This window comes from Poecilia formosa, unplaced genomic scaffold (genome assembly GCF_000485575.1).
Source record: "Poecilia formosa unplaced genomic scaffold, Poecilia_formosa-5.1.2 Scaffold1, whole genome shotgun sequence".
Lineage (NCBI taxonomy): Eukaryota > Metazoa > Chordata > Actinopteri > Cyprinodontiformes > Poeciliidae > Poecilia > Poecilia formosa.
Window position 1 is genome coordinate 2102742 of NW_006799940.1, and position 13374 is coordinate 2116115.

At 38.7% G+C, this 13374-nt stretch overlaps 1 protein-coding gene across 7 annotated transcripts in view; it reads right to left on the minus strand.

Annotated features, from left to right (window-relative positions):
• lama2 (laminin, alpha 2) overlaps positions 1 to 13374 on the minus strand; it is a 149835-nt gene that overhangs the window by 3106 nt on the left and 133355 nt on the right. For 6 of the 7 annotated variants that reach the window (XM_016668171.1, XM_007542962.2, XM_016668150.1 and 3 more), the window contains 12 exons: positions 11938 to 12089; positions 11665 to 11841; positions 9472 to 9661; positions 7548 to 7640; positions 3511 to 3623; positions 1560 to 1653; positions 1308 to 1403; positions 894 to 974; positions 726 to 803; positions 572 to 650; positions 343 to 474; positions 86 to 216 (listed from right to left, as the gene is read on the minus strand). In XM_016668171.1, the coding sequence (XP_016523657.1) occupies positions 86 to 216; positions 343 to 474; positions 572 to 650; positions 726 to 803; positions 894 to 974; positions 1308 to 1403; positions 1560 to 1653; positions 3511 to 3623; positions 7548 to 7640; positions 9472 to 9661; positions 11665 to 11841; positions 11938 to 12089 (1416 nt within the window). The remainder of the gene's footprint in view (positions 1 to 85; positions 217 to 342; positions 475 to 571; positions 651 to 725; positions 804 to 893; positions 975 to 1307; positions 1404 to 1559; positions 1654 to 3510; positions 3624 to 7547; positions 7641 to 9471; positions 9662 to 11664; positions 11842 to 11937; positions 12090 to 13374) is intronic. The other variant, XM_016668157.1, reaches the window with a different exon arrangement.

A 13374-nucleotide genomic window follows, 5' to 3' on the forward strand; every position in this document is an offset into this window, starting at 1 on the left:
ATTTATTTCACAGCTTTTAAATCTTCTTTACATGTATTCAAAGAAAACATAATTTAATCTGCGTTTTACAGGATCTTGACACTACCTTGCCATCGACGATCTCCAAACCGAGTCCATCATTGGCTTGGTTACTGACTGCCAAAAGGACTCCGCTGGTCTTGCTGGTTCGAAACTCGAATGCAATCGACACATCCAGACCCACCCGATAGGAGGAAACTGAATGGAAAGAAATAACTTCCATTATATGTGTGTGTTTTTTTTTTTTTTTAATAAACCAGATGAACTGTTTCAATCCAGCAACTTAATGACTAAGTTTTATTGAAGCAACCTGAGTGAACTCACCAGCTTTCAGATAGCCAGTGCCGTCAAAATAGGTTCCCGTTTCCGTTGATACGAAACACCTTCCAACCATGTAACTGGAGGTCGGTGCAGCCATGTCCAGTTTAAAGTCCTCACTAACCACTTCAGTACGACCTGCAAAGGGAGGAAGCCGTGAAATCTGTTTAATAAAGCAACAGTTTCACAAATTCATAGATAAAGTGTATGAAGAAAAATATGCATTAGTCCATACCGGTTACAGCTGACTTGGTGCTCACTGGACTTCCACCCATCGTAAAGTTACGGATGCATCCATTGATGCTATAGAGAATCTGAGGATAGAAAATTTAAGAGTGTTTTTCCTGAATTGCACTTATTTCTCTGTTGTATAAACAGTAAGTCCTTACTGGGCCGATTCTCTTGGTGGTGTAGTTCTGCGGTAATCCACCAACATACACCTTTCCAACCACATCTAAAAGGTCCGCCTGGTAAAAAGGAAATCATTAATTGTATTAAGATGGCTTGATTTCATGCAGTAATGTGTATCTACCTTTCTTCTGTGAAAGACTGCTTACCGTTTTTGGACTGAACATCTGTTTCATGTATCGACCCTCAACTACTAGCACACCTCTCTGCTTGGTGCGCTGCACACGGATCTGACAGGACAGTTTCAGGGAGAAGTCAGATGTAAATCAGACGTTCTGTATAGTTCCCAAATTCAGATTTAAAACCGTTAGGATAAAGTCTTTTAAAAGTGCAAAGACGCATTGAAACAACTTTATACGGCTAATAAGAGCATCTGGTTATATTACATTTATGGGAATGCATTACAGAAATTGATATTAAATATTTAAACTACATTAGATGTATATCCAAGTTGAAATTGTTTTTCCTGTATTCTGGGAAAGGCTGAGAAACCTCACTCCAGGATTTTCAGTTCTTAGATTTTACAGCAATCTATTATAATAGTAATAAAGCAGGGCTTTTACCTTGTGCCAGTTACCATCATTAATAGAGAAAGGAACACAGTCAGAGATGTTTCCATGACCAAGATCAAATCCAAGACAGGCTTGTCCTTCCTTGATCTATAAGCAGAGATTGATAAAGTTAGTAGACATAAGAGATGTCTAATGTCTAACATTGAAAGGGTGATTGATTATGTTGTCAGTGCAATTAGGACTGTTCTGATTGAGTCAATGAGGAATCAAATGAGCATTTATGAGAGTACAAAGCAGCCATACCTGTATAGAAACAAAATCTGCATGGTTTATTCTTGCCATGTAGAGCACAAGACCAGAAAGCTCCTTGGTCCTCAACTCGAACTCCAAAATCAACCTGAGACAAACAGGCATGCAGATTGTTTTTCAAGATGCACCTTAGCAGTCATAATAAAAATATTTTTGTACATTGGAGTGGCTCACTTACTGAAAAAAATTATTTCCACACAGTTTGTAATTTCAATACGTTTCCATTTTGTATCGTAAAGTAGGGATGGGTGGTGGGATTGTAGCAGATTGTGAAGGATTAAAATGGATCCAGTAGATCAGAGAGATGGTGGTAGAATCTGTCTGATGGTGTTCTATGCCTTTGCTCAAACTGTTTATCCTTCATTAGTTTAAACTACAGTAAGCATGAAACAGTTACTGATTTTATGATAATAAAATAAAATAAAAATTACCCATCCAACTGTGAAGATGCAGAAATGTTTCTATAATTTTAACTTGTTTGTTTTATAGCCTCACAGAGTAAAAATATGTAGTTTTATATAAATCTTGCCAATGTACTTCAAACAATTTCTCATACTGATAATAGATCAATGAAGAACATTACAGTTTTGAAGAATGATAAAAAAAAAAAAAAGATCTGATTTTTTTCCACAAACTAAACTAAGAAAACTGTTCAGTGGATGAAACCAAGAACAGGCTAATGCTGGATAATAACCCCAAAGGTGCAATGAAATGTTGTAGCTCAATGGTGTTCAACTCCAGCCATTTAGATCTTCCCCTGGTTCAACACACCTGAATATAATCAATGGTTCATTACCAGGCCCCTGCAGAATTTGATCATACTCCGAGGATGTTATTCAGCCATTAATTCAGCTGTGTAGAATTTATTTCCTGTAATGAATGGGCCCAACTTTAATTGAATTGCTTTTTAGGATTAATAGTTTTCTGAATCTAAATCTGCATTGGAGCAGGGGCACATCTACAATATTCAGGAATATCCCCGTTTAGATCAGAGCATAGTCATGTTAGCAACCAGTTATGTAAATGTTTTATTCGTTTTGAATACAATTCTTTTGAAAATGTAAAAACTGCAGGAAATTGTGATATGTTAATACTGTAATTCTTGGGGGAAAAGATTTTATATTTGCAGATTTTGGCACAGTTTAAAGCACCCTTGTGACTTTGCAGCCAAAATATGATTTATAATAATATGTTTAGATATCTGAATGTAAGACTATATGAAAACTGTGTATTTGATCACTTAAATTGTGGTATTTTATTGGTTACTTTACATTTAAAAGATTTTTGCATTGTTTTTGGGAATTATGTTTTCAACATGTCTTCTACTAAAAAATATGAGTGCCTGCCACTTAGATTTTTATTAGTAAAATACTACATTTTGAAAACCTTTACACTTTCTGTATTTTCACATCTGTGGGTCTGTCATATGAAGTCCCAACAGAGTGAAGTTTGTGGCTGTAATGAAACTAAAAACAAAGTTCAAAAGGCTGCCTTATACTAGGCAAGTTGCACATTTGCAAAAGATAAAAGTAACAAGTTTGACACTAAAGCAGATGCAATTTCCAATTTCCCAGATTCATATTATAAAAAATATATAAGCTATTATTTGCCTTTAGATAGCATGTTTGTATTTTTCCTTTTTCCACCATAAATGCGCACCAGCACAAGGACTGGTGTCAATGTATAGATCAGTCAGCTCGTTCACTTCTTCTGGGAATGGGAATCTCATCCTGTCAAAAGTATCGCTCACTCACTGGGGTTGTCATGTTGCACATGCTGCATTTGACCACTAGGGTTCTCCAGGTGCTGTGGGAAAGTTGAACCAGCACACAGTTCTGTGTGATTTACCACCTACATAACGAGCCACACCGTTTCCCGTCATGTTGGAGCAGTAAAAGACTGCCGACAGGAAATCAAATACAAGACACTGAAATTAAAGACTTGCCTCTCTCTGACTTTGGTGTCATCAAAGGCGAAGGTCATGTGACTGTTTCTGGTCAGTCCAAACTGATATGCCTTTTCAAGAGACGTCGGGGCCACAGCTGATGCACACGAGTCCTGGAGATTGGACACAACATGTCAGCTCCACTGACTGGGTCTCACAACACTGCTCCCATTTCCTCCTGTCAACAGGAGCCTTAACACCCGGGTTCAACACTTGCCAATCACTCTAATTGGGTCCCTGCTTCTGATATGGGAGCAAATGAGTCATTGGTAGGTCACTGTGGATTATAGAGCTGCTTTTTATACAACTACAAATAGTTACTGACTTATGTCTGAGTTCATATTATAGACTTATAATTGCTTATTATAAATACAATAACTCAAATAAAAGTAATCATCCTGAGCATCACATTACAATTGGCACCCTGAATAGTAACAATGAACTTACTTTTTTTTTTCATCATGTAAATTTGGTTTTCTAATGAATTTTCTTGTTTCCTTAACAGAAACACTTATTTAAAAAATATTTGTTCAGCAGTTTAGTTGCCTTTTTTTTTTTTACTCCCAGATTGCAGTTCCACTTTTATCCACAAGGTGTCATTGTTGTAACTTTCTAATCCTCCTTGTTCCACTTCCTTTTAGGCTCTCTACGTCTCATTTGTTCAATCTGGTTTGAAATTTCTATTTTGTCTGGAACTGTCACCACTTTTGAACTTTAATTAAAATTTTCTCTCTGGAGCAAAATTTAACTTCTACCATTTTTCTTTGTATCTTTAAAGTTGTTATTTTTTAAAGCATTCTCTTCCCATAATTGGTCTTTTGTCTAATACCAAGGTTTATTTTCCCTTTTCTAAGTATTTTAAAAATTACAGTTTAGTCATGTCTGGCTTTTTTCCCCCCAAAAACTTTACCTTTCTTTTTTACTTTGACTGTTGCTTTTCTTTAGTTCCTCTGACAAAGTTTGCAGTGTGACCACTCTTTACTTTCTCCTAATGCTAAAGCATACATTTTCCATTTCTACTGTAATTCAGAACCTTATACACGGACTCCCTTGTTTTGCTGAATCCTTTACTGTCTCCACTTCATATGCTGTCATATTCTTCCTGAGCAGGTCCTCCTCCACCATTACCCCAGTGTTATTTCTCTCCTCTCATTTTCACTTTCTGCCCACTTCTTCTCTGTGACTGTTATCCATTTCCATATTCTTGCTTTCATGTTCACATCCTTATATTCACCAGAAATCTTCCCATTTCGCTTCTGTTACTCAATTTCTCCTTTCTGTTAAGTACCAGCTGCTTCCTCTCTGTGCTCACTTGTTTTTCTTTTCTTTCAGGGTAGCTTCTGTTTTTCTTTACTGGTAAAAATTTAAAATCGTCACTATCTAATACTTTACTAGGATTTCTTTTTTTGTTATCACAAAAAACTGTGGTGTGCCTTCAGCTCTACTGACAATACTTTGCTGTCCTTCCCCAGCTGTGGATCTTTAGGGTAAATAACCTCCTTGAAGTGTTTACACCTTTGTTCATGGCTTGTGACATATCGCAAACAAGATTTCTTTGGAGTTTTAACAATGGATTTCTTCTTGAAATTGGTCCATGAAGGGAGAGTTTTAAATAGTTAAACAGTAACAGGCTGTTCCACTTGAGCTATATGTACCTGCAGCTCCTCCAGAGTTGCCTTTAGCCATTATACTAATTATCTGATTAATCCTTCTCTTCCTGACCTGAAAATTGAAATGGATGGATAGATCTTAGGAAATTTGCAGCTATTTCACATTTTCAGATGGCAGGTTGAACAGTCCTCTGTGAGGATGTTGCTTTGCTGTGAACGTTATTCCTGAAATGTCAAAATCAAACATCTGAAACGTCCGCTGATCATCCGTACTTACACAAATGAAACGATGCATAGTTGGCGTCTGTTCAGGTAACTATTGAAGACATTTGGTTGCTCTGGATTTTATTTTCAGGGATCAGAGCAAATTGGACTAAATACACATCCTTGCCTATTTTCTTCATGTTCACAACTAAGCAGCTTTTGTGCTGGCTGCCTGATGCAATTAATTTAACTTTCTGGCAAAATGTACTAAAGACAGTTGTAAACAACTCTCCACACAGTCAGTGGATCCTTCATCCACTCTTTATAAGTATGAAACAAAGTTAATATAAAAAGGGGAATCTGAGACAGCAGTATGTGTCTCAATCGCCACCGCTCTTGTTCTTTCAAGTGAAGACATTCCCAGTTTGTGACCTTGCTTTGTTACAGCCGACACTCACCTCTTATCTCATTCTGTCCTCGTATACACTACTCCGCCTCCTCAACCTCCCTCTCCTTTTCCTTTCTTATGCTTCCCCTATCTAACAAAAAAAAAGAGACGTCACATGTTCAGAAACCTTTTCCTTCAATTCTTCTCTGGGCTCTTTGCCGTCTTTCCATTAAGCCAACAAAGGACGAGGAGTGTTCTGTTCAGAAAGACTCTCCCTCTTTTTATCCCTTCCTCCAAGGCTGAACCTTATTCTGTCTTCTGCCTTATACCCTCTTTCATCCTTCCTTCTCGTCCCTTCTGCGTCTTTCCATTAAAGTAACAATAGGAAGGCAGTTTTCCATTATAGACTTTCGTTTGAGGTCACACCAATGGAATCAGAAATCTGGAGGAATTAATAATTAATTTAATTAGAATTACATGGATGCTTGAGTGTGTAAAGGCTTTAACCCCTTAACAGTCATGAGGACGCCAGTGTCCGACGTATAGCAAGATTCAGAGGAGACGACTGAATAGAAGCCTCCCTATATTAAGGCAAACAAAAGTCTGCAAGTATTTTCAATTGGATTTTTAAGCAACTCGTTAGATTAAAAGATTTTGATCTATTATTTTTTAAAGGGTGCTATTATGGGTTTTCCAGGCCCATAGTGCCATTTTATAGCACAATCAAGTAACTGTTACTGCCAGTTGTTATAGAAATGCTGTATATGTCAAACATAAAAGAAATTTGACTGCATATCAGCCGTATCTGAATTGGTCAAAGGGTAAAAGGGAAATATGTCACGCTCCCCTCAGCGCGTCATCATAACAATGCTTCTCCAGGCCATCCATCCATTCTGTTTACAACTGTGTAGGAGCGTTTCAGTTTAGATGTGTAGTTCCTCCAGGTGTTTGCTAATCTGTGGGAGACGAGCTCAGCTGTGGACTGCAGCTCCGCGGCAGAGCTCTGCAGGAGCAGGCTGACATGGGAGGTCGAAGGCTTTTACAAATAAGCATCAATGAGTCAAAGAAACACTGTATGTGTAAAACATGGTATAAAGCTAAAAAAGGGTACATTTTGCATAATAACCTCTTCCAAAAAGGTAAATAATGGTCTTTACAGACTTGATAAACACGTTCCTTCTCCATGGTGCGTAAAAGCTTATTGTTGATTTGCTGCAGCTGTGCTAATGGCTAATCCGGTGTGGGGGACAAACTGTAGCGCAGCAGAGAGAAAAGGGGAGGGTGTGAGCAGCACATACAAGCATGATTGACAGTTTTAAGACCCTCGTCCTCACTGATTGGTTGGTTGATTTTTCTGCAGATGGCAGTAGAACCACATATTATCTCTTGTGTAATATCAGTTTTAACAAATATGAAAACAATATTTTTATAAAAGTTACCTACTACAGCTTTTAAAGGGGATTTGATTCTATCATAAATTAAAAGTATGGCTGACCTTTTTTTTTTTAAATGTATGCATTTTGGAAAACATTTGAACTCATAAACTAGTTGTACTAAAGTATAACAGCTCAATTCATTGCTTAAGCCTTTAAAGTAAAAACCTGAAAGAGAAACTGTACAACGTCCGGGAACTTTAAAAAATCGTATAGTAAATGCTGGAAACCATAAAAAACTGTTATGTGGCCTGAATTACTTTTCTCTTCATCATCAGTTTGTCCTGAAAAGAGGCTAGAGGGCAGACACAGAAAACTTTACAGACTGATGTTTAGTTCAAGTGTGTGTTTTCTCAAAAAGTACTGATTTAAAGAGACATCAGTCTGTGAGTGAGTGTATACCATGTCTAAGCCAGGATCCGGTTTAGCAGTAGGTGGCGCTACAGCAGCAGGCGGGGTGGGTGTGGCAGCAGCTGGGGCAGGGGGCGTGGCCTCCTGAAGGTCAGCAGCGCAAGAGCAGGAAGGAAGAGTTTAACAACGGCCGCAAAGATTAAGCAGAGAAGCACAAAGAGCAACGAAGCAGTGATGTCATCAGGATAAATCACATCGCTGCAAAGGCTTTCCCTTTGCTGTGACTTTCTTAACATTCAAGGAAATTAAACTTTGTTTGCAGCCAACTGAAAATAAAACTGTCATATTTCATAAGTGATGCATTTCAGTGCAACTGTAACGTTCTCTGGAATAAAAGGAAATGTCTGGTTTATCAAAGCTTCTTTTATTACAAGATGCATCAACAATACATCTTCCTATGCCTGAAGTTGTAGCTTTAAACTTCCCTTAAGGGTACTGTGTGTGTGGCTCTATTTTAGCTCTATTTGTGGAATTCACTGTATAAAAATAAAACAGTTTCGTCAGTTTAGAAGACAAAACATCTTTTTGGTCACAAAAAGTCTAAAATAAACCTATACATTTAAATTGTTTTTCCAATTTACTTGAGACTTGTTCTAATATTGGCAAACATCACTGTGTTGTAATAATGCAGGATATTTACAGAACATGATTTGCGATTTAAAATGAATGATTAAGCAACAAATCCTGAAGCCAGGTGATGGTCAGAACTGGGATTTTTGAAGCCGTTCATATTTGGAGATGTCCCAACAGTGTTAAAGAAATATTTGAACCAGAACAAAATGCATTCAAAGTCCCTCCATCTGCATCTGCTGAACAGAGCCCCACAGTCGAACTCAAATTAACTTCATAGAGTTCATACTGTAATGCTCTGTGAATCTGTGACTCAGGAAGAAGAGCAGTTGTTTAGCAATCTAAAAATGGTGGATTTGATTCATCATCTCCTCCCACACGCCGATGTGACCCTGGGCAAAGAATCTGAGCCCAAGTTGCCCACCAATCTGCGTGAATGTGTGTACTAATGGGCGGAAGCCGCTCTAGTGTAAAACCCTTTAAATGGTTGGTATAACTCGTGCTAAATACATTTTATTCATTTACACTGGAATAATGACCAATCACTGAAGTCTTAAAATCTCCATTTTTCTATAGTTCCCAGCAAAGTGAAGTTCATTGAAGGCAGTTAGCCCCGTTTATCTGGCAGACCTATGCCTTATCACATTCTGCAGTCTTTATCATAAAAGCAACTTGGAGCCCATAAAGCAACAAACTACAGAGTTATAGCTGAGGTGGCACAGTTCTTTGGCTCTTGGCTTCATGATCAATGTGCTTTAATAGGTGTAGTTTAGCAGCTAAGTGGGTAACGGATAACCGATGGCTACTGCAAGATATTTATTAAATGTGTAAAATAGCTCTCATCTGTCCCAATGCTAAGAGTATGTATTTAATAGGCCACTCACTGCCAGGTTCTTAGCATAGCGTCTAAACGTTAGTTCAGAACGTTTGGCTCCTGTGCACTCATAAAACATAAATGACATGCACAGTTAGCCTAGTGTAAGACTATGGCTCTGCACCGCCTGACAAGCTGCCAAAGGTGGAGTTTAGTGACTCAAGGCTAAAGCGACTATAAAGAAGAGTTAATGGGCTGTACAAGTGCTGCGTGATAAATCTCCAAGGTAGTACAGAGGGCCGTGGCTGTGTTTTATCAGAAAGAAATGGGAGCATGTTTGTTCTTTGAATTATGCCTCCAACAGTCGAAACTACATAATATAGTGGAGGCGGACATCTGTTTGCTCCTTCAAACGTGTGAATCTTTTTTTTTTTTTTTTCCTACTTGCGCTTATGAGTAAATACATGGATTATGTGGTCCATGTGAAATTTACAAGTCCGTTAGTCAGATTGTGTAAGAACTCCCACTTACATCTGGGCGACCGGGACGAGGTTTGGGAGGAGCCGGGGTGACTGGAGGACGGACTGGTTTTGAGTCCACCTTCTTCTCCGTGGTTTCCTCCTTTTCTGGTACGGGAGGAGGAGGCGGAGGCGGAGCAAGGTTTGGACACTGGCCAATTTCGGCATTTTCAAAGGAAACGGGCCTGGAGAAATCTGAAAGACTGAAAGACAAACAGGCCAAATGATGGCTGCATGGTGAGGTGAGGCACAGGGAAGCAACAGAACAATGCGAGATGTGTGTTATATTTCCTCAATAATGTTTATATTTTTTTTAAAGCTACAACACAAACACCAGGAAAGCAGTGAGTATCTTTGTCCCTGCAGCCTGAGGGGTGAGGGGGGGAAAGTAATTTTTTCTTACATGTAAAAGACAAAAGTCAAACATTCATTTTCACAGCCACAAAATAAAATTGTCAAAATATACGCCACCCTTTGAAAAATAAATAATCTGAGGAAGTCCAGTAGTAAGTGAAACAGTTCTGTTTTCTTAAAAGATCTACAACATCTAGAGCAGATGAATATATAAAAGTCATCTTTTAATCATATATATACAGAGTAATCAATGTTGAAAAAACGTTACTAAAACCTTTCAGATTGACACTTTGTCATTTTGCATAAAAATGTCCCCCATTTGAAATTACTGCTTTGTTATTTAGTGAACTAGGATTTACAATTATACATCGGTTGTAGGATGATATTCAAAAACTAATTTCAGGGCTCTGAACTTTAGTGTGATAAGCTCACAGTGATCCACAAAAACTACACAGATAATAAGTTTTATATGCACAATTTTGGCTGAGACCCACACACAAAGGCTTGCGCAGATTAGATTTATTGTGCATGTTTCCAGAAACCTGAACAGAAACTCCCCTCGCCTGGATCCACAAAAGCTTTTGCCAAGTTGATTGACGTCCTGCTGGCGCTTGCTTCCTAACAGTACGGCTGAAATGACTGCATAGGTAGATTGTTAAACATCCTAGTGTAGATACTCCTTCTAGTAAAAACATTGTGTTATGGTCAGGAGAACTGCATTAAAAAAAATAAATAAAAAAAAGCAATTTTCTGAGTACTAAAAGCACTCTGCCATGACGGCACTCTTACTGAAACTAGGTTTTTCAGATCTGAAACAATCATGCAGGTCCTGGCGCCTGTTGGCCCGGTCTCAGTCAGGTGTGAAGGGAGCCTTACAGACCCAAGATTCAAGGTAACACTGGACCAGAAGTTTGCTACAGCAATTTATGTAAATAAATATGCATTGGAACTGTAATCATAAGGAATATAGTCAAGCTGTGTGTACTGAAGCTAAGCCAAAAAGTATATATTCATATCTCATACCAAATTGTAATTGTCACCAATATGATTTTTCTGACTGGAAAAATTTTACGAAAGCAGCTTCTTTCCAAAACTGACATTTCTTTTGTCTCTGTTAGATTTTGAGAGACGCCCGCCTCATTTCCTATCAATGACAAAGTTTTTCGTTTGAGTGTGTTGGAAGCTGAAACCACTGACAATAACCACTAAATGTTACACCATCAGTGACCTCCCAGTGGGATGATGGGAGGTCACTGACTGGTAAAACAGGGAAACAAACAAAGGTGAGTAAGTGTTGCTTAAGTTATGAATATGTTAATAAGACAACACTAATGATGCTGCTCAGGCAGAACAAAACGCCGGCTTTCATCATCACCAACAGCAGCAATACCGGTATTGATCTCCTGCAGTCATTAGCTAGTCTTTAATTCAGCAGAGTGTTTACACGATGGCTTCGAGGGATGTTTTCACACCTGGTGTTTAGTCCAGTTGAAACAAACTCTGGTTCATCCTCTCCATTAGCGCCGTTCTTTTATGTAGATGTAAACACAGCAGTCGCACTAAGGTGAGGACCAAAACAACCTTAACGAGACCGTGTAAGGTGGTCTGGGGACGCTGCCAAATGAACTCTAGAGTGGTTTGCATTGATGGATGAGGGTTTGCAACGATCAAGGCTGTGTAAAGTCTAATGCCATTTTTAAGATGGAATCATACTTCTCACTGCTTCCTGTATTCATATTTTGTATTATTTACCAAATAACCAGGTTGAACATTCTCGTGGAGTTTGTAGAGACACATTTTGGTTTGCTTGAAGTTTTCTAAACCCATCAACTGAGGAAAAACAAAAACATACACTGAATTGACCATGAGGTTCCATATGCATCCCTGGAATGGGACATTGACTCTGTTGGACGTCTGCTCCACATGTGCTGGAATACCACCGAGGAAGATGCGCTGCAGCCTAATTGGCTGGTCATTGGGGAGCGGCGCCTCCCTCTTGGGTTCCTCATCCACCTGGACTGCAAAGGATCTGGTGAAGAGGAGACATTAATAAGATGAAGCATTCATAAAATCTTAAAGCGTGCCATCAGAAGGAAGCACAGACAGAAAAATGTCGTTCACTCGCCTGCCAGGCAGCCTCTCTATGCGTAGCGAATGCTCTCTGCCGTCGCTCAGGTTTCCTTGGTCAGGTCGTCTGACGACGTGACGCTGATTATGACTGCCGGTATTTATTAGGACCTCAAGAGAGCCTTTGTTCAGCATGACAGAAAGGTAGGGCTGCAGGAGATGGAGATGAAACATATTAGGTGTGAAACAGGCAGACAACTTTCAGGAATTAAAAAAAAAAATCATTATAAAATGACTTCATTTCAAGAAATCAAATCCTTTTTTAAATTAAGTTAAAATTGCCTTGGTAAAACATTTATGTCAGTAATATTGCATTTTGAGAGAGCAACAAAAACTGCAAGACATACTTGTGATTGGTTTGAGACAAAAAAAAATTAAATATGTTCACATCACTTCACAAAAATGCAAACTGATCGCAGACTTTTTGATTGAAGCAACCTCGTTTTAAACTTTTAACATTGAGCACAAAGGGGAAGAGAAAATTCACTCCAGGCAACAAGTCCTAAGGTTTTGATTCAATGTGCAAAAACTAATCTTTCAGTAAATTGCTCAATTATTCTAAAACCTTGAAGCGTAACACAAAACATAATAAATTCAAATTATTGAAAACTTTTCAAAACTTGGTTAAAAGTCACTGGCAGCCGCCGTCTGGATCAACACAAGCAATCTCGTCTCACTTTACAAGAATTCCCAAAGCTTTTTCCAATATAAACTAATCGAAATTTTCATCACAGCTCTACCTCACACTTCTATTATAAAGAAAATGGCAAAGAGAGAGAAGAAAAAGGTTCAGTAAACTACCCGAAAAGAAAACTGCTTGTGAGAAGACAAAAAAAGGGAGAAAACTGGATTTAAGGAGAAAACAAAAAACTAGAGATGAGTAGAGACAGATATGGGTGTAAAAAATGATAAAAAGGAAAAAGAGGAGTGGAAAGCAAGAAGGAAAGGATAAGAGATGAGAGGAGCAGGGAGGAGGAGATAATAGGGGGGAGAGATGAGAGGGCAGAGAGGAAAACAGCGAACTAGATAGAGATTGGGTGGGAGAGGAGGAGTGAGAGCCACAGAGGTGCTAGAGAGCAGCGGTGCAGGGTCAGGCTAATTTGAATTTTAATTCACTGTGTGCCAGAGGGCGAAGTGGGAGACAATTTACCACCTGAAAATGGAATTTCAATTTGAGGTCGGGGACAAATTGAACTGAGATGTAGCTACATCATGGCTCTGGCTGCGCCATCTCACACTCATACGCCGATACAATGGACGGACAAACACACGTGAACAGACATGTCAAACGTGTCGGAGGATAGCGGATTCCCATAGAATCGCTCAAGTGTAAAAGAAATGCATACAAATATATATAGCAAATTAAAGCATAAGGTGTCTATTTATGGACTTTAGCAAGTAGGAATGGGAAATAACTCTTCTCAAACGGAAACAA